A 21,103-nucleotide genomic window follows, 5' to 3' on the forward strand; every position below is an offset into this window, starting at 1 on the left:
AGCTTCTGGGGGAGCCTGATGCCATTTTAGGGGAGGCAGGATGTCAACACTGCATTCGTAACAAGCTGAGATGTCATTTGCTTGATTTCACTCTCATCTGCTCATGGACGTTCTGCACAGTTTGCCACAGGCTCCTGCACAGGATGGTGTGGTCGCTGTGACGTCAGCATGCGAGGGGGTGTGGCTGTGACTTTAACATGAATTCACACATCGTTTACTGTTTTCAGTTTTAATTTCTTAAACCCCGATATGATCAACATCAATAGGTACAATGCTCACAGAAGTTCTTTGAGGTCCTCAATAATTTTTAAGACTGAAAGATCCTAAAACCAAGAAGTTTAAGAACTGCTGGGCTGGAAATTTGAGGCCGTGTGTTTTCTGATATCAGATTAAATTCTACTCTAGAACTATGAAGTTTCTGTTTTAAAATATATATATTAAAAGTGGCTATGTCTTATTCATTTATCTTCAAAATAGGCAATAGCAGAAAAATAATACTAATCTGCAGGATCTGGCACAAATAGCGCCTCTTTTTATTTGCTGGGAATCTATACCAAATCTTTTATTACAAAATCATAGCATGTAATTCTGTGACATAACAATATCACACTCAAGCTCACCATATGACATTTTAGGTGAAATGTTCAAATTGGTGTCATCTTGTATGAGACATTCACGTCCCACACTCAGTGGCATTACTTCTGCTGGACTCCATACATTACAGCATTGAAATAAAGATTAATTTAGGACCTGGCTGGTGTGGCTCAGTGGATTAAGTGAGGGCTGAAAAGCAAGGGGTCACCAGTTTGATTCCCAGTCAGGGCACTTGCCTGGGTTGTGGTCCAGGTCCCAATGGGGGCCACAAGGGAGGCAACCATGCATTTATGTTTCTCTTCTTCTCTTTCTCCTTCCCTTCCCCCTCTCTCTAAAAAGAAATATAATAAAATCTCATTGAAAAAAGATTAATTTAGAACTTCAACTATAGGAGCTTGGGTTAGAATAGAACATTTTTAAAACATTATGAGAAACATTAACAATCAATTTAAAGACATGTCCTCAACTTTCTGTATGTTCTCTCATCATCTTCGTTTAAAGAGACATTACTATAGCTAAGGTCCCATAGAAACAACACTCACCCAGACTGCACATGTGTAAAGACAGCTCTTGAACATGGTTTATGGGTGTATGTCCCACGCTGCTGTCATTGTGTAAAGTCAAGTCTAAATAGAATCAGGAAGCCAATCCCTTCCAGTTTACTACAGTGGCCACACAATGTCACATACTGTGATACTTATAATCCTTTTACTTTCACAGAGGGGGTAAACCGGGGGGGGAGGGGGCAGAAAGTTTGCTACAATGGAATACAATGCCGGTGAACCTCGGCATGTACCCTCCCTGTTATCTCAATAGACGGGACGCTGTCAGGGCACTAAGGAGGCCTTCCCAGAATGACAGAGAAGGCCTGCCCCAGCGCACAGTTACGCTTCATTTAAGGCTTAACACTGATGATTCATTTCAAGTATTCCAGCTTTTGGAAAAGTAAGATTTTAAATAATGAATTTAAAAACTAAGATTCTAAAATGATAAATGATCAGTAAGAATCAATAGTCAAATGCTGCAATGGACTTAATAACAGGAAAGTCTTACTAAGAAACTCTTACCTACAGGTGTGACCCATGGTGATTGACATGTTTTTAGCTCACTGACCACCACCACCGCCCACCTGTCCAATGACACAGGCATTGCCATTGTTTACAAAAGGGAAGAAATTGCTCTTTGCAGGATCTAAGCTCCTATGCTGTGATTCAGTGCCCCATGCTCTCAAACACTCTCCCATACCAGCTTCTACTTTACAACTGTTCATTTAAAGCAACTCCATACAGTCCTTCACAAAGGTATTTTCATTAAAATTTGTCCTCAATGGTTGGTCCTTACTGCTTTGGTTAATGACTGTTATGGGCTGAATTGTGTCCCCTCAAAACATACATGGAAGTCCAGTCCAAACCCTGGTACCCGTGAACATGACCATACTTGGATAGGGGGTGTTTGCAGATGTAATCAAGACAAGAGGGGTCATCCTAGATTAGGATGGGCCCTAACCCCATCCTAACCCCAATGACTGCTGTCCTAACAATGAGGGGGAGGTTTGGAGACACAGGCACACGGGGAGGTGACTACCATATGAAGACAGGGCCCAGACTGGGGTACCCCACCACCAGCAAGGAAGACCAAGGACTATGAGGAGCTGGAAGGGGCAAGGGAGGACTCTTCTCTAGAGTCTTTGCTGGGGGCATGGTCCTACCCACGCCTGGATTTCAGACTCCGAGCTTCCTCTACCGTGGGAGAATGCATTTCTGGTTTTTATATGCCACTCAGTCTGTGGGACTTAGCTGTGGCAGCCCATGACTAAATGGGCTAATAAATACACTGAAGGATGGCAAATGGCATCAGTCCTTCACAGCACCCTCTGGTCCAAGGAGGGCCAACCACAGGCAGCCTGGGCCTCAGGGGAGGTCGAGGAGAAGGCCAAGTAGAAGGGAAATCTTGGCTCCTTCCCGGGGTTGAGAGTACTGACCACCAAGGCCAGTCCCTTGAAGACACTTTGGTCACCACAGCCACCTCAGCAATGACCAAACAGACTGAAAAATATGGGCACTGAAAGGCTCGAAGGTTACCAACTGTGCTAACTAGGGAAGCTGGAGCAGCAGACAACAAGGAGGGAAGGAGTAACAGCAGATATTCCGGGAGTGCTTCCTCTATGCCAGCCTCTGGTCTGAGTGCCGAGCCTGTGATCGCCACCTTCCTCCTGACAGCAAGCCATCAGGGTCGTGGGCTGGACCATAAAGGGGCCAGGTGCTGTGCCTGACAGGCTCCAGGGAGGCCTGTGTGGAGGCCTTAACAACTCAGAGACTGGAAGTAACCACACAGAATGGTCTGAACAAACACATTCCTAACTCACTGCAGGTCGTGGTGATAGTCACGTCCTAGCCCTGTAGCTTCCTTGACAAAGGTCAGTTTTCCCCTGTGAGCCTGTCCATTGTCTGATTACATCTAAGGGACATACCTCTGAAGAGTCACAGTGTCTCCTGCTCTGGACCCTCAGGGTAAAACCAGCAGCAGCAGAGCACCAGGCCACAGAGCCCCTCAGCCTTATCTGTTCCCGTGAATACCATCCCCCTGAGCTGTAACGTTAATTACTAGCGACCCCATACCCACCAATGTAAGAGAAGTCTCTCTCCATTTTAGGCTTTACCCAGAGATTCCCCATTTGCCTTTTCCTGCCTCCCTTCACCTACCACCAGTGGTTTTCACGTAACCCTCCTTCTATCTATTCCTTTTATTGTAATATATAAAATAAAGTACAAAAGTGCTATTCTCAGGAGCATTTTCTCAATTCATTGAGTATGTGCTGCCTTGCGATTGGCATCTGTTTGGCTCAAATAAGCTCATGAAATTTCTCTAGAGGTTGCGTTGACAGTGGTTAAGATGTCCCTTTGGCAGATGAGGGAAATACTAATTCATTAGTCAAGGTCATAGAGCTAGGGAAGGATGTAGCCAGCAGGGAAACTGGTCCTCAGACTCTCATTTAGACACAAGGATGCAGGTAAAATATAGGAGTTGCAGTGCCTGTCCAGGGCCACGTGATCAGGGACTAGTGGACCTGGGACTGAGTTCACTGTGTGCAATCTCCGACTCTCAGCTCCTTCACTGCACCCCTGTGGTCGTTCTGTGGAACACCAGGCTTGTGTGCAACTGGTACTTGTGAATGTGTTGTATCTGAAGTCACAGTCAGTCTGTAAAGCAGGCAGGAGTGCAGGAAAAAAAGTCAAGCTTTCAGAGAAGCTGCAGCAGCCTTGGGGGATCCTAGAGGCAGAGTGGAGGCAATGGGAGAGGGGTGAGATCAGAGGCTGGGGCCCCAGCATCCCAGCATGGATTCTCCCAGGGCCTCTTCAAATCCAATGCCGCAGAAAATTCTGGTGTCTGGGACAGAGACAAGACCTGGCATGGGTCAGAAGTAGCTGTGAGACAGTATCTCAGTAGGACTAGAGAGCAGAAGGCAGGCAGCAAGCCGCAGGCCCAGCAGTGAAAATCAATGGGGGTTCAGAACAAGTCACCCCAAGATGTGCCTCTGTTGCATGCAGATTGTTTTGAGCTGAAGACAACATTAGCCACAGCCTCCTTCTATCCTCTCTTTACTGCCCAGAACTTAAATATCAGCCTCGACCTATATACACAGCAAGAAAACTTTTACTTACTAAGCATGTGCTGGTCTTATCATCCTGCAGTGCCCCTTGAAGCCTCCAAGGTGCCTTCCCTCATCCCTGGCTCAGGATGTCTTACTCACCTTGGTCCCCCTTTCTCTCTGTGAACCTCTCCTGCGTGTGGGGTCTCTGACTCGCTCATGTATGCAGGGTTCCCATACATATGCGTGGTTAAATTTGGTTATTTTGTCTTGCTTACCTGTCTCATGTTTATTTGGTTATTAGAAGAACCAGCCAGAAGAACCCTGAGGGCAGAGGAAAGTTTGTTTCTCCCCCATAAACCTACAAGCAGCAAGCACGCACCACTCTTAAACACTGAATTGGAGCTAACAGGGGACTGTTCGGCAAAAGGAAGCTGTTGATGGAATAGGTTGGGGAGCCAACCTCCTCAGGCCTGGGGAGGGGACAGAACGCCTAGGGTGGGTGTGCTGGTGCTGGGGGGCTCAGAGGGGCACTCCTTCACTCTAGAATGGACGGGAAAGATGTAGCCGGAGATCATGTTTCCACTTTGCCAGCATTTATCAAAGTCCGTACTAACTCAAATTATCTGCTGACAATGAGTGTGGAGAGGAGACTTTTGTCCTTCTTACACACATCCATCTATTAAGGTCATATTTGTTGTCTGGCAAATAGGATAGCAAGTTAGCCATCACCAAACTGCATACAAGAACCTTACAGAATATTTGTATTCTGTTTTGTTACTTCTTAAAAACAAACAACCGGCATTTGCATGCTCTCTCCGGAGCAGCCCGGCGGGCAGCAGCACAGCACCAGGAGCAGGGTGGACGGGAACAGAGGCTGTGCTGAACTGCTGGACCTCGGATGCCAGGCTAATGGCACTGCAGCTCTTGGTCCCGGCTCTCTTCCTGGGCTTGGTGAGGCCACGCGTAGGTTCGTGGACCCAGAGGCTGGACTTCTCCCCAGAGAGACGAAGCTCAGCCACCTGGGTGTAGATGAGGCAGTGTGGCAGCCTCTTCAGGGGTATCTAGCACTTGGGGCACAGAGGTTCACCCCTCCACTTCCAATACTTCTTACCACTATTGCTCAAAATAGAGAAAGAAAGAAAGAAAGAAAGAAAGAAAGAAAGAAAGAAAGAAAGAAAGAAAGAAAGAAAGAAAGAAAGAAAAACAATAGAAGACATACTATCTTTAGAATTGTGGTTGTATGTATCGGGCACCCAAGCCAGTTTAAGCAAGAAAGGGAAATTTATTATCAGGTGACACTGGTGTCCCATAGGTCCTGGGAGCTCAGGGGCAGCCAAGAAAGGCTCAGGGGAGGAGAGCCACTGGGAAGCCTGGCCCCTCCGCCTCCCACCTCCCGGCTTCTCCATACTCAGCCTGTGGAGGATGGCCCCACCCAGTGCAACTTTCCATCTCTATTGTTCAAGGGTCCTGCCCAGATTGAATGGATTGAGTTTCTTCCACAGGGGACAATAAAAGCAGCTCAAACCGGCTTAAGCTAATTAGGGAGTTTAATGGTTCAAATAACTAGGAATTCCAGGCCTGTGGGGTCCAGGTGGTCACAGGGCACAGTAGGGGCAGCCTCTTCCTCCACCAGCACCTGCACTGACTGCCTCCCCTCTGCTGGTTCAGCCCCCTGGGACAAGATGACCTACGGGAACCCTGGTTCTATCCTTCCCAACACTGGTTCTCCCAAAGTCCCAGCAAGTCTCAAGATGGAGGGTGGGGAAGCCCAGCTGTGATCACACTGCCCACCGTGAAATCACCCATGGCCCAGTTGAAGGGCACGTGTGTCGGCCAGGTCTGGGAGACTCATACCTGGTCGCCCAGCCAGGGCCAAGGTCAGCCCCGCCCAAGCACACAACAAGGGAGAGCCAATGCTACATGAACTTCACTGTTTGCTGGGCACTGTTTTAAGTACTTTAGATAAGTTAACTCATTTTAACCTCACTTTACTATCTGTTCACTGATGTAATCAGCACATCATCCCCTTCCTGTAAGTGGGGAAACGGAGGCACAGGTGAATGTGCCTTCACATTCGCCTTCCCTGATGAAGCCTCACTGCTAGTAAGTTACAGAGCTGGGATGTGACCTAGACTCTTGGGCCCCAGAAGCTGAGCACGTGATCGGTAGCAGGAGAGAATTGCTACCAGCAAAATGGGAAGGATTTAGATGCTGGGCTAATAAACCTAATAGCAACAGCAGATATCCAATGGCCAATCTGAATTCTCACTCTGCAGAGAAAATTATTTACCCATCCTGGGTCGGGGATCCACCCCCGGCTGTTTCTACTTGACCTCGTACATGAACTGGTTCCGGAAAACAGGAGGGACAGAAGAAAATGTGCCCTTCTACAATTATGCTCTGGTGACACGTCATGGGATTGGGGAAAGGCCATTTTAGTCTCAGGGATAAAAATACAAAGCCATCAACCAGAGGTTCTGGGTGTACTTATTTACATTCTACCCCCAACCCTAAATTCCACTCCCCACAAGGGGCTGAGTGGGTGTGAAGATTCCAACAGCCTGAAGGTACATTGGGAGCCCCCTGGGATCGGGAGACCCCTAAGCATGTCCAACTCAACCCTTTTGAGTTGTCTGGGTCCAGGAGAGGACCAAGGAAAAAGCCCAGTTCCCTTTGCTAAAGGAAAACGCACAACGTACAGACTGGTGTGCTGTGACTGAACTGCCCTTTGGAATTGCAGGCAATGCAAAGAGTGAATCTACCTTTTCTCACATCCTAGCAAGACTGGCCGTAGAACCGGCTTCGAGCCTGAGAATCACAGCCGGACAAAGGCGGTCAGTGACCGTCAGCTGGGACTGACAGTGGAGGCCCAAGTGTAGGGCGGTTAAGGTGACCTCGTGCGCTAGGCCGAGCTCCGAAAATAGGTCTTCTTCACCGAGAAGCTACACTAAGCTGCCCACCCTAAAAACTTCTGTGTTTTGAAATTTCTCTCTTTCATACCTGTGTTCTGTCAACTTCTGCTGAGTCATCCTCAAGTGATGACTCCCAGATCTCATGGTTACCTCAACAAAGGTTTATTTGTCATGCATGGTTCACAGGTCAGCTGTGGTCTGCTCCACCTGGGACTGCAGGTAAGGAAGCGCCCCAGTCTGGGACATGCTGCTTTGGAACACAGGGAAAAGGAGCAATGAAACAGCTGCGCCAGACACCTCGTGTTCCTTCTTTGAGGTGACAAGTGTCATCTCCACCCATAGTCCACTGGTCAAAGAAAGTCACCTGGTGAAGTCTGACCTCAATAGGGCATGGAGACAGCCCTTCTTCAGGAAGGGACAGCAAGGACAGGCCTGTGTAAAGGCACACTGGGCATTTAAAAAATATAGTCTACCGCATACACAACTTTTTTTGAAAATTAAAAATTTATTTTCAAGCAATCACAAGAAACCATTGGCTGTTTTTGGTGTATTATGATAAAAACAGAACTCCACTTAAAATCTACATTGCTATACAAGTTGCATATGTTCCTAAACATTCTTTTTGGTGCTTCCTGAACCAATGGGCACCACTTAGCACACTGGTAGGACTAAGGACATTGTTGTCTATTATGGTCAAGAAAAAGCAAATAACTTCCCAAATGAACTGTAAGTAAACATAATGAGGCAAATGTCCCACGTTTGTGGAGTGCTGGCGAGGCTGGGAAGGCTTTCTTTTGTGAAGTACTACTAATGATTTGGGCAAAAGCAAAGGAGAATGGGGAGAGGGGATGGAGGGGGGTACCGTCTCTGTGCCAGGCTTTGTGGGCAAGAGACCTGGAATCTAGGAAGGTGCGGGGATCGCTCAAGCTCATCCCAGTTAGTGTCAGAGGCAGAATTGACATTTGCATCCTTTCTGTGGCTCCAGAGCATATAGGTTGTTCTCGTGCCCCGGGATGGCTCCCCAAAGGAAAGGGACAAAGAGAGAGAAAAATAAGTGGTGAAGTCGAGAGGGCGAAGCAGCACAGAGAGACAGAGGAGGCAGGAGAGAGGAGATAACGGGAGAAAAAAAGGAAAGAGAAGATCAACAAAGAAAAAGCAGTAACACTGAATGAGAAGATTGGAGGGCGGACACGCCCTGACTTCGGACTTAGCTATGAGGCTACAGTAATCAAGTGTGGTATTAGTGAGAGAGTGGACAAAGGGCAAATCACAGACTCAGAGGACATGTCTGAAAACTATATATCTGATAGAGGACTGTTGTCCAACATAGACAAAGAACTCTTAAATTCAATAGTATGAAACGATCATATTTTTAAATGATGCAAACAATTTGGTACAGGAAACGGTACTTAACAAGTACACGAAAAAGGCACCCGAAAAGGTTCTCAACATCACTAATCATCAGGGAAATGCAAGTCAAAACCACAGTGAGATATCACCTCACCCCTGTGAGAAGGTCATTATCCAAAAAGACAAGTGATAACAAGTGTGGGTGAGGGTGCACAGAAAAGGGAATCTTTGTGCACTATTGGTGGAAATGTAATTGGCACAACTACTATGGAAAACAGTATGGTGGGACCTCAACAAATTAAAAACGGAACTATCACAGGATCCAGTGACCCCACTGCTGGGTACGTATCTGAAGGAAATGAAATCACTGTCTCGAAGAGACAGCTGCAGCCCCACGTTCACTGATTACTCACAGTAGCCCAGACGTGGGCACAGCCTGGGCTCCACCAACAGATGAACGGATAGAGAGACCGTGGTGTGTGTGACATATGCATGCACACGCACACACACACACACACACGAATATTATTCACCCATAAGAAAGGAGATCCTGCCGGTCGTGACAACATGGATGGTCTTGCGGGCATTACGGTAAGTGAAGTTAGGCAGAGAAAGATAAATACTGTATGGTCTCACTTATATGTGGAATCTAAGAAAACAAACAACAAATAAACTCATAGAAACAGAGAGCAGATTTGTGGTTGCCAGAGGCAGAGAGTGGTGGGTGAGGGACATGAGTGTAGATGGTCAAAGGGTACAAACTTCCCGTTGTAAGTTCTGGGAATGTGATGTGTAGAATGTGATTCTAGTTAACAATACTGTATTGTGTATCTGAAATTTGCTGAGTGTAGATTTTAAAAGTTCTCATCACAAGGAAAAAAGTTGGCCCTGGCTGGTGTAGCTTAGTGGACTGAGCTCAGGCCTGTGAACCAAACAACCGTGGTTCGATTCCCAGTCAGGGCAGATGCCTGGGTTGCAGGCCAGTTCCCAGTGGGGGACGCACGAGAGGCAACCATACACTGATAGTTCTCTCCCTCTCTCCTTCCCTTTCTCTCTAAAAATAAATTAATAAATTTTTTTAAAAAGAAAAACTGGAAAATTTGCAAAAAAGAAAAAGAAAAAATTGTAACTATGTGAGGTGATGGATGTTAACTAAATTTATTGTGGTAATCATTTTGTAATATATACATATATCAAATCATTATGGTGTATACCTTAAACTAATACAATGTTATATGTCAATTATATCTCAATAACACTGGAAAAAATGCTCCACAGCATATGTCACTAAGGAATCGTAAATTAAAACAACCGTGGCCAAAATCCAAAACCCTAAACACCAAATGCTGGGGAGGTTGAGGAGCAATAGCCACTCTCATTCATTGCTGGTGGGGATGCAACATAGTAAGACCACTTGGGAGACGGTTCAGCAGTTTCTCTCAAAACTAAACACACTCTCACCACATGATCCAGCAACTGTGCTCTTTGATATCTACCCAAAGGAGGCGACAACTTATGTGCACACAAAAGCCTGCACGTGGATGTGTATAGCAGCTTTATTTGTAATTGCCAAAACTGGGAAGCACCCGACACGTTCTTGAGCAGGTAAGTAGATAAACCGTCGAACACCCACACAATGGAATGTTATTCAGCACTAAAAATAAATGAACTACCAAGCAATGAAAAGACAAAGAGGAAGCTTAAATATACACTAAATTAAAGAAACCAATCTGAAAAGGCTGCGTATTGTGTGATTCCAACTATACGACATTCTGGAAAAGGCCAAACTATGGAAAGAGTAAGCAGAGCAGAGGCTGCCAGGAGTAGCTGAGGAGGGATGAAAGAGGATTTTCAGGGCAGTGAGACTACAGTGAAGAACGTGATGGTGGGTACGCATCACCACGCATTTGTCCAAACTCATAAAAAGTGCAAGACCCAGAGTGAGCCCTAATGGAAGCTGGTCTAGGGTGGAAAAGATGAGTCAGCCCAGGTTCGTCAGTTGTAACAAATGTGCGAGTCTGGTGGGGGATGTTGATAATGGGGGAGGCTGATCAGGGAGTGTAAGGTAAATCTGTACCTTCTCTCCCATTTTGTTGTGAACGTAAAATAGCTTTCAAAAAACATGCCAGCGTATAAGACATAAAATAAACTGCACAAAGAAAAAAAATTGACCTTCCCTGTAGACCCTCAAAGACTTCACTTCAAGTCACCTTTGCGGCCCCAGGTCCAGCCTTCCGTGGGAAGGTTGAGGAAATCAAAATGAGGCCTGGCACGCCCCCTGCGGGATGGGAGAGGGGCTGCCTCGGGACTGGCCTGAGCCTCCAGCAGGTGGCGGCACGCGGAAATCACCGCGGAAGCTCGCAAAACAGCAATGCTGCGCCCCAGCGCACACCAGCTGGGACTGGCGCGTAGCTGAGTCCCAGACGTGCAGCGGGGACTGGGAATCTCCGTGAGAGAGCGGCGGCGCAGTGCGGTGAAGGGACAGGGGGTCAGGGTCTAAGCAGGAAGAGAGAGAGAGAGAGCTGTTGCCTGCATGATCACGCTTTGGGGTGCTCACTGCAGCCGCGCGTTTTCCAAGGGCCTGCAGCCTGGGTGCCACGTCAGCGGCAGCGGCTTTCACGTCAAAAATTGGCGTCCCCAGGATAGATGCTGTAGCCATCTGCCCTGGGAGGAGGGGGACTAGGGCGTGAGGTCTGCAGCAATTGTGGAGGCATGATAGGTACCCCCCACCCCCAAACCCATTTTACAATCCAGGAGCTGGGCCACGTGCTGGCAACGCGTTTGCGCTCTAGTTAAAGGCTTTGTCACTTTCCCACTGATCGTCACCAAGCAGCCGATCATGCCGCTTCAAACTTCACTTTGGTGACGCGTGGACGAATGGGTGGGTGACAGTGTATTTTTTGGAAATACGAACTTTCTTCTACACCCGCTAACGGGCCACCTATAAAACTAAAAACAAACAAGAACACAGATATTTAAGTAAAAAAAAAAAAAAAACAATGCTCGCGCGAGGACGAGCACACAGATAGAAAAGTGCAATCACTACAACAGCGTGGCCAGGGCCAGGCTGGTGGCTTCCTTCTCACGGGTCGCCAGAGTGCCCCAAGCCCTCTCCGCACGCGCCCGCTATTCCGCACCTCGCCCTAGAGCCAACGCTGCCCTCGGCCTTGGGAGAACTGACTTGGGAGCCCGAATACCTTGCGGACCCACAGGGGTAAGGGCCAACCACGCCGCACCCCACGCAACGGCTCCCCTCTCGGCGCCTCCTGGAACACGCGTCGGCCTCGCGCCCCCCAGCGATCGCCAGGCACCTGCCGGGAAGGCTGGGAAGGGAGGGAACCGGAAACGCCGGTCTCCGGGCCGCCCTCCTCCGCCGCCTGCCAGCACAGCCCCCGCCGGGCCCAGCTCCCGGCTCTCCTACGCTGGAGGCCGGTCGACTCTGCATCCGGCCTCGGGCCCGGGAAAAGACAGCGCACACCCCGCCGGCCCGCCCTGGGAGTCGTAAGTAGCGGAGGGGCCGCGCCTCTGCCCAGGTGTGCCGCGGGCCGGGCTTCTGGGGCCGCCTGGGCGCCCCCTCGGCCCTCCTCCGGGCAGCTCTCAGAATTCCGGGAGTGGGTGGGCGTCCCGGTCGGCCGGAGGGTCGCAAAGGTTCCTGTGGGCTTCTCCCCCGTCTCCGGGCTCCACTTCCGCCAGTTCCCGGAGCTCTGGGGCCCTCGGGAAGGGAGTGCGCACCTGTTGGTGGTTTAGAGGGGCGGGTGGTGGCAGGTTTGGGGGACTCCGGGGAGGCTTCCTAGCCGCGGACCCCCGAGGCCGTTCAGGACCCGGGGCCGCGTGCTCCCCGCGAGCGACTCGATAGCCACGAATGGCTTTCATTTCCAGTCTCTAGGAGATAGAACTGCGTCCACCGTTCAACCACAGCAAGAGCCAGAAAGTAGGATCGTGAAGCCATTAACAGTCTACATGCAGGAGTGGGTGCATGGTTGTCACCAGTGAACGCACTGCTTAGGAGAGAGTGGAGGCAAGACCAAAACCCAAACCCAAACCCAAACCCCAACCCAAAGTACCCTGCCGACTGCGGCGAGATCCAGCTGCATTCGGTGCAGGCCTGGGCAGTTCAGAGAGCATTGCTTTCTCCCTCGCCCTGGGCTGCACAGCTGTCTCGCTCGCCTCAAGGCTGCCTGCCCTGAGTCCTAACAGCGAAGTGCCTAGGCCGTCCTGCAGGAGTTGTACCGTTTTGGGTGCTTTTGCCTGAAGACGTCCTTTGGCATGAATACAGAGCCAAATCTCACCTCCCAGAAGACTGGGAGGAGGAACGCTGTAAAAGGAATTAGGCAAAAGCTTCTCCCACCTCTGATTACTCTTTTGAAACCCTAACCTTTAAGAAGGATGTGGGGCCACATAAGAGATAATGCATTTTCTGGCCAGAACACTCAGGATTCTTTTTGCCCAACAGGTTTAAGGGAACAGAGCGCAAGGCGCAGTTGAAATGGCCCTGGTGCCCTATGAGGAGATGGCGGGGATGGGGCTGCAGAAATTCCACAAGCCTCTGGCCACCTTCTCCTTTGCAAACCACACGATCCAGATCCGGCAGGACTGGAGGCAACTGGGAGTCGCAGCGGTGGTTTGGGACGCGGTAAGCAAATCCTGGGAGGACTCTGAAACCACCTGCAGTTCATTATAAGAGTGGTCTTTATTGTTGAGAACAGCTTTCTTGAGATATGATTCACATACTGTGCATTTCACCTAAAGTGCACAATGAAGTGATTTTTTAAAATAAATTCAGAGTGATGCAACCACAGTACATTTTAAAATATATTCATCAACCCACCCACTCCAAAAAAAACTTCTACACATCAGGATCACTTTCCTGCCCATCTTCCCCCACATAGGTTGCATTTAGGGTGAGTGAAGGAAAGTTGAGGGAAATTAAAATATCGCACAAAGAATATTGTAAAATGACAAAGCCCGTAGTGACGATCTTGTGTTTCTTTAACATAGTTGGAGTGGGTGCAAAATGATACTGTAGTTGCTTTTTCACTTCTTCTCGCAGCACTGTTGTCAGCTGCCTGTGGCAGTGGCTGGTTCTCAGCGTCTGGCGCCACACCTGGGCTTCAGGGGGAGCTCACCCGATGTTGGCTGAATGCTTAGTGTAGATACAGTTTCAGTCTTTGCACTGTATTAGGGAAGTGAGAGAAAACATTTAGGAATAAAAAATGTATTCTAACCCAGGAATACTTCAAGGAGTCTAGTCTAATGCCACGAAAAGGATTTCTAGACGGAGTAATTAAGGTACATAATAGTGAAGAATAGGTAAGTCTCCTAAATACCCACCAGGAAGAGGAAATGCTACGAGGAAGGGTGAATGTGACTACTAGCATGTGGCCATGAAAACAAACTATTTTAAAATCATGTGAACAGTATACGCCTGTAGAATAGTACACAAATGCTAACTCACACATCAAGTATCCAGAACTTTGGCTAAAACGTACCTTTTGTTGCCCAGTAGCACACGGCGAGGGCTCCCATGGGGCAATGCTCATCTGGGATGTGGGGTGGGGGGGGACGCAGCTGCAGGAACCTTGGCTGCCGTTGTGCTTTTCCCCTTGGGGGGCCACTGTGGCCTTGCGGATTTGAGCTTGGTTTGGAAACTAGACGTCCCCTTAAGCAAAACCACAGAGATGGTTCCCACCAGCTCCGCCGGAGGAGCACTGTAAGCCTCAAGTGTAAAGCAGCGACACATTAAGACATTGATCTTCCCAGGTTCAGCAGCACCGTGTCTTGTGTGGGCAGTGCCGTTGGCCACTAGCGTCAGTGCCTGTTAGAGCCTTCTGTGGGGCCTGCGCCCCTGCCGTGTCTGCACCTGCTCTGGGAGCTCCCCTCCCAGCAGCCCCTGAGCTGCTGTGTGCTGTCCAACCGGGACTCGAACCATGCAGTGGGATGGGGGAGTGTGATGGCTTCTTGCCAGTGCAGAGCCTACTCGAAATCCTCCAGCTCTGACCAGGATTAGCGCTGACCTTCCTCGTAACCCCCCTGTGTTTTGACTTAGGCTGTCGTTCTTTCCACGTACCTGGAGGCTGGAGCTGTGGAGCTCAGGGGCCGCTCTGCTGTGGAGCTGGGTGCTGGCACGGGGCTGGTGGGCATAGTGGCCGCCCTCCTGGGTGAGTGTGATTCGCTGGCTCACTGCTCTGTGAGTGGAGCTCGTGCGTTGGCTGCTTTCTCAGTGTGAAGCCCACTGTTCACTCTCTGGTCGGACAGTTGTCCCTCCCCCTGTACTCATGACGCGTGCCGGGCCAACTGCTGGTGCTCTTAACTCCAGTAGGGCTAACTTCTACTCTCTCTCTGTCTTTATACTTACACCTTTACTTACACTTTTCACGGGCCTTTGCTTTCCCCCCTTCTATTTTACGATGCTGATAATATGATCTGAAAGTGACTTTAGGTTCAAAGAGAAGTATCTTATTCCCGTGGGTGGTTTTTTTGTTTGTCTTCACAGTTTGGGTGCTTTCCCACACACCATGGCCTCTAACCCGTGGGGCAGGAGAGCAGAGTCTTTCTGCTTCGTTGCTAAGGAAACTGGTTTTTAGGAAGGGCCGGCCCTGCCTCAGTTTGTACTGGCATCTTATATTGAAAATTGTTTTAACAGTATACAGTTCCAAGTTGATTAATATCAAGGTTTGCCATTTTCTTTTTTGTTTGGTAAACAAACCTTAACGTAGGCCTTGCGTATTTTTAAGTCACATTATTTGATTGCTCCTTACAGACTCCTTTCTACAATCTCTGGTTCGTACAGTTTGAGTAAGTCAATGACAGGACAGACCAGCCTCTAAGATTCCATGTGGAATATTCCCACTTCAGTGCTATCTCTTGGGGCTCTTGTTAAAAGGCAGTTTCTAGCCCTGGCTGGTGTAGCTCAGTGGACTGAGCGCAGGCCTGCGAACCACACGATCGCGGTTCGATTTCCAGTCAGGGCACATGCCTGGGTTGCAGGCCAGTTCCCAGCAGGGGACTCACAAGAAGCAACCATACATTGATATTTCTCTCCTTCTCTCCTTCCCTTCCTCTCTAAAGATAAATAAATAAAATTAAAAAAAATTTTTTTAAAAAAAGGCAGTTTCTGATTCCAAAGGTCTGCATGCAGTAAGGTCTAAGGCCTTTCTAAGGAGGCCCCAGGTGAGGGTGAGGCCGACTGACTCCCAGCTCATTTATGCCCTCTCCTAACTTCATTTTTTTTCAGCACTCCTTTCTCTGTTGAAATTCTGCTTTCCAAAACTTAATGGGGAGTGTGGCAGGGGCGGTGGTTAAAAATACAAATGAAATGACTTAGGTTTCTGTCTGGAGACGCAGCACTTTGCCGCCGATGAGGCTCTTGCGGCTCTGCTGCCTTTTTTGTTCTCCTGAGGTTGGCCTTATATGTACATTAGGCATTATCTTCCATTTTCATTTTCAAATGGAACTGGGATGCTGGGAGATTAAGCCTCTCTGAGGTCCTGGTCCTGGTCCTCAGAGCCTGGAGACTCAAACCAGGCCTGCCAGACATAGTAGCCCAAGTTCTCCTCTTTCCACGATGCTGACTTCCTTCTGCTGCTGAGTGAGGACTTAACTGGGACAGGAAATGAGGCTTCCTCCTGGGAACAAGGGCGTCCTGCAGAACGTGACTGGCTGGTGTTGACGTACTAGCGCAGTAATGGAGTGCGCTGGTTTAGAATTATACTTGGTTCTGACACCTCTTATAACTTCTAGCGGTGTGTCCTTGGGCAAGTTGCTGAACTTCTAAACTGCAATTTTCTGATATAAGGGGGAAATAATCTCATTCATTCCATGCTGAGGATCAAATGAGATGTGTGTAGAAATCTGCTAGCTCACCAATGGGCACAAAGTAAATGCTCAACTAGTACCGATTGTCTCTCTGAGTATTTCTGCTCCTGGTCCAGAGATGTGGTTCTGGGCAGTTGGGAAAGTCAGGATAGGGCTCTTCCAAGACTGTCACAGAGCCAGGGACTAGAGAGTTGTCGTCGCCGAAAGTCTTGGGTGGCTATGGGAGCGGCTAGAAGGCAGACAGCCTTCTCACGGTTGGGGGGGAGATGGTTGGGGGGGAGGTACGCTCCCCCACCCAGCTTCCTTGAAGGAACTCCAGTCCCCTCTTGGAGTTCCTTCCTGCCCCAGAGCAAAGCTAATCGCGGCCTCAGTTCTTTTTCCCCCTGTGCTCGGTATACTCCCCACCTCTGTCCCAGCAGGGTCCCATCGCCTCCTGGGCAGCTGTTACATGTATCTGTTTCTCCCAGCTCTTGAGGAATGGGCTGTGCACACCTGTTCCTGGTTTTTACTTGCGATATGTTTGTCTCTCCCTCATGAGGCTGCGTTCCTAGAGAGCTAGGTTTACCTTACTCCTCTCTGTACCTCTAGCACACAGTAAGTGCCTGAATAGTTGAACAAATCAAGTCATTACCTACAAAATGAAAAGCCAGAAGTGAGGGCAAACATGTACACATTCTTTTTGCATTACCAGAAGAGTGAGAGCAGGCTGTGTTGCCTTACTGGGTCGGTTTCCTTTAGCCTTTTATGAACTGAATATCGCCTCAGGCGCCTCCTCCCCTCCGGCCTAGACGGCAGGCAGTAATTTTATCTTCATCTTTACCACCGTGTCCACATACTGTCAACACCCGGCCCTGTCTCGCTTCATCGTCCTCACTGGGCTGAAAGCAAGGTTAAGTGCAGCTGTCCACTTGTTCCCGGCACAGACCTGGGCAGCCGGACGTGGCAGGAGGAGACGCACTGCTGCTGGACTCGTTGTAGATTCGTAATTCGGAGCCTCCGTAATGCTGCGGGGCGTCACACTGCTGCTTCCCCTCCCCTGCAAGCCCACAGCTGTCCTTCCTTCCTCGTCCTCACTCTGTGCGGATGATTCTGACGCTTCTTTTGCGAAGATGGAAGCAATGGGAGGAGAGCCGCCGCTGCCCCAGCTGTGGCTGGCCCCAGAGTCTCTGCTTTTCCAGAGGTTCTCTCTGTGTCGTCGTGTCCCCCACTCTCCACCTGATCATCCCCATCACCATGCATGCAAACTTGCTGGTGTTTCTCCCATCTAAAGAAATAAAAATAAAAACTTTATTAAGTGGCTGATTCTAGGTCTGTGGCAGGACGTGAGTAAGAGAGCCCAGGAATGTCTTGTTATACCAGATAGTAAGAAAGCTATCAAGAATGATGTGGGGTTGGGTCAAAAGTCTACTGGCAAGAGACAGGACAGCGTGGACATCAAGAACGATAATGGCAATGGACTTAAGGTCCATCAAAACTGTGTAACCCATGAGTTCATGACAGAACTACAACAGAACCTCAACAGTTGTCTTTGGAGGGTGCTTAGAAACCAACTCTTTCTTTTGAAATCTGGTTTATAAAAGAGAAGGGAGGAGCAACAGTTACCCTTCCTTTCTTAGTAAAACAGTTCCTATACACAATGAATAAACAAATAGCCATTGAAAGAAGAATTTTTAAAAATAGTTTATTTATTTATTTTTAGAGAGAAGGGAAGGGAAGGAGAAAGAGAGGGAGAGAAACATCAGTGTGTGTTTGCCTCTCATGCACCCCACCACTGGGGACCTGGCCCGCAACCCAGGCACATGCCCTGACTGGGAATCAAACCAGCGACCCTTTGGTGTGCAGACTGGCGGCACCCAATCCACTGAGCCTCACCAGGCAGGGGAAGAAGCTTTTCTTTATCAAAGTTTCTTAACAAATAATGCAAAAGGAATCTAATGAATTAAGGATCTGAGCTGCTCACATCACAAAAGTAGAGCCTACCAGGTACCTCTTGAGGAAAAACACACCACCACCTTTGAAATAGTCTTGTTCAACAAATTCAACTCAAATCAGAAAAATTCATAGGAGACAAAAAGAACATAAGAACATACTAAATGATACAAATGGTACAATCAGCAAAGTCCTGGCTATGGGAAACTGGAACAAATGATCTATTTCTTCCCTACATTACACAGGAAAAAAGATAGAAAGGAAAGTGATTAAAAGAAACTAAGTTACAGGGCACAGATGATATCTTCTGTACTCCCTCCCCGCAAACCAACAAAGAGAACCCCAGAACGAAGCCACATCGATGGACATTTGGGTGATCAAATTCAGTGAGCGGTGACAGAGTGGTTCCCAGGAGAGGGCTTGGCTTGCTCGTGGGTGCTGCGTTGGAAGATGGCCATGCTTGGAAGATGGCTTGTGGTGGGTGTCTGGGGTGGTAACAGCGAGGTGCAAGGCCCAGGCCTCTGCCAGGGTCATTGTATTGGCCTCCTCACTGGTCCACTTGCTTCCTGCCTGCTGCTGGGATTTCTGTTAACACCAAAGTGAGATCATTCACACTTGTACTCAGCCCTCTCCAGTGGCTTCCCACCTCAATCAGAAAAAGCCAAAGCCTTTTCTTGTGTTTTTTTTTCTTTCAATTTTACTTTGTATTGCTTTCAAGTATACAGGTTAATGGTTAGACAATTGATACTTTACAGTGTTAACCTCACTATTTCCAGTACCCGAGCTGACACCTTGTGTAGTTATCACCAGGAACTGGGATGCTGGGAGATTAAGCCTCTCTGAGGTCCTGGTCCTGGTCCTCAGAGCCTGGAGACTCAAACCAAGCCTGCCAGACACAGTAGCCCAAGTTCTCCTCTTTCCACGATGCTGACTTCCTTCTGCTGCTGAGTGAGACTTTGTTCCCCATGCTGTACTTTGCAGCCCTGTGATTGTTCTCAGCTACCTATTCGGGCTTCTTAATCCCTTCACCTCTTTCACCCAAAGCCTTTTCAAATCAAGACCAAAGAGGCCCTGGGTGATCTGCCCCACCTCTTGCTACTTTTGTGACCTTGTCGCCTTCTGCTTTGTTCCTCATTTGTTCATTTCAGCCCCTCCAGCCTCCTCCTTTCCCTCCCCTCTAGCCCTTGAGCTTGCTCTCCAGCTTGCCAGGGACATCTGGGCACTCCCACCCCGCCCCGCCCCGCCCCTGCTCCGGGTACTTCCTCTCCCTTCAGGCCTTCACCTCCCTCATCTATCAGAGGCCATCCCCTTCTACCCAGTCTAAAATTTCATACTCACCTCCCTTGATTCCTTGACATTTCATGTCTGTCCTGATTTTTTTTTCCTAAGGGCATTTCTCTCACATACTGGGTGTTCTTTTTAAAAACCCCCATTGTTCACCTCCTAACTGGAAGGCAGGCTCTGCGAGGATGGGGGTTTTGTCTGGGGGCTGGTGGTAGCCACTCAAATTTTGCAGAACTGAGGGACGTCCCAGAGGAATGGTCAGCTGCCATCAAGATCCTGTGAAGACTCCTGGAACACCTAGCAGCCAGGAGGAGCCTCAGCAATCCCTGGAACTGGCAGCAGAGGTCTGCGCCTCGGCAGGGCACTGGGTGAACACCGAGATGACGCGCAGAGCACTCGATCGCTCCGCGTTGAGCACAGCGCTCTGGGGACCGTTGAGAAATCCAGAGATAAAGTTCTGAGTCCAACCAGGAGAAGGCTGCCTGTGACCCGTGTTATCAGGAGAGAGGAAAGTGTCACGGAGCTTGGCTCCCCAGGCCATGCGCTGTGGATGGACGAAGCGGGAGGCCTGTGCTTGTAAAGTCTAACAGCTCGAACATTCCCGCAGTCTCCCACTCAGGACTGCAAATGTCAGATTGAATCGCGTGCCATCCTGACCTAATGTTACAAGTCAGGATAGGAAGCATCAGGTAGGAGCTGTGCCTGAAATGCTTTCTGTAGCTGCTCTGAAAGCCTGGGGGGGGGGAGGGGGGCGGGGTTTGCAGGGGAGCATCACACATGGGGGAGAGAGGCGAGCGAGAGATCCTTGGGTGAAGGGAGGGAACAACAGTTTAAATTTCAGAATTGACAGGACAAATGAGATAACGTTATACATATTATATTGTTATTATAATAGAGTTGAAGTGTTTCCGGGCTTCATTTTAAGGGTTCAGCCTCAGATATATTGGTTCAAAAAACTGGATCTTTTGTTCACGGTGAAAACCCCCAAGAATGAGATTATTGAGCACCACTTCGTTAATTTTATAGCTGCAGGCGGGAACGTGGCATGTGGACGACAGCATTCCACACTTCAGCCTACAGTACTTTAATGCAACCCAGGCATTTCTTTTTTTCCAAATTGGAAAAAGGGAAGGTTTATTTAGGAAGTTACAGAGGTAGTAGAAATGGGCCAGCTGGGGTCCACGGGCTCAGGAAACAAGTTACAGGAGTAAAGAAGGGCCTTGGAGCTTAGGAGAGGGAAGGGTAAGGAGGGAGAAGGGCAAGGAGAGGGAAGGGCAAGGAGAGGGAGGGGCAAGGAGGGGGAAGGTCAAGGAGAGGGAAGGGCAAGGAGGGGGAAGGGCAAGGAGGGGGAAGGGCAAGGAGGGAGAAGAGAAAGACTTAAGGTGGTGGCTGAAGGGGAAGGGGAGGGGAACAGGGAGTGTGTGCTGTGCTCCCAGGGGGGAGAGAGTGCCATGATCTAGTAATTTGTAAGTTTACCATTTTTCAATAATTATATATACATAAAATAAATACATATAGATTAGCTGCTTTATAATAGCCTGAGGAGAAGTGGACTAGGAGTTCTTCATAGCCAATTAATCTCTTCCTCAATTCTTTTTAAAGCTTTAACCCCAGAAAGCAGCCCTTC

General features: G+C 48.9%; 2 protein-coding genes across 6 annotated transcripts in view; one reads left to right on the top strand and one right to left on the bottom strand.

Annotated features, from left to right (window-relative positions):
* Positions 1-10,164: 10,164 nt before the first annotated feature.
* Positions 10,165-12,716, bottom strand: LOC118985838 (uncharacterized). Its single transcript, XM_037044683.1, has 3 exons — positions 12,679-12,716; positions 11,646-12,180; positions 10,165-10,944 (listed from the first exon to the last, which is right to left on the bottom strand). The coding sequence occupies exons 1-3, from the start codon at positions 12,714-12,716 to the stop codon at positions 10,645-10,647; spliced, it is 873 nt and encodes a 290-aa protein (XP_036900578.1). The 3' UTR covers positions 10,165-10,644.
* Positions 11,007-21,103, top strand: part of METTL21A (methyltransferase 21A, HSPA lysine) — a 58,625-nt gene continuing 48,528 nt past the window's right edge. For 3 of the 5 annotated variants that reach the window (XM_037043489.1, XM_037043488.1, XM_037043485.1), the window contains exons 1-3: positions 11,865-11,949; positions 12,902-13,081; positions 14,495-14,606. In XM_037043489.1, the coding sequence (XP_036899384.1) occupies positions 12,935-13,081; positions 14,495-14,606 (259 nt within the window). In that variant the 5' untranslated portion in view covers positions 11,865-11,949; positions 12,902-12,934. Of the gene's footprint in view, positions 11,663-11,857; positions 11,950-12,327; positions 12,467-12,901; positions 13,082-14,494; positions 14,607-21,103 lie in introns of those variants that run through there. The other 2 variants (XM_037043486.1, XM_037043487.1) reach the window with 2 other exon arrangements.

The sequence above is a fragment of the Sturnira hondurensis genome, unplaced genomic scaffold (assembly GCF_014824575.4).
Source record: "Sturnira hondurensis isolate 20B ecotype Veracruz unplaced genomic scaffold, ASM1482457v3 Scaffold0004136, whole genome shotgun sequence".
NCBI classification, from domain to species: domain Eukaryota; kingdom Metazoa; phylum Chordata; class Mammalia; order Chiroptera; family Phyllostomidae; genus Sturnira; species Sturnira hondurensis.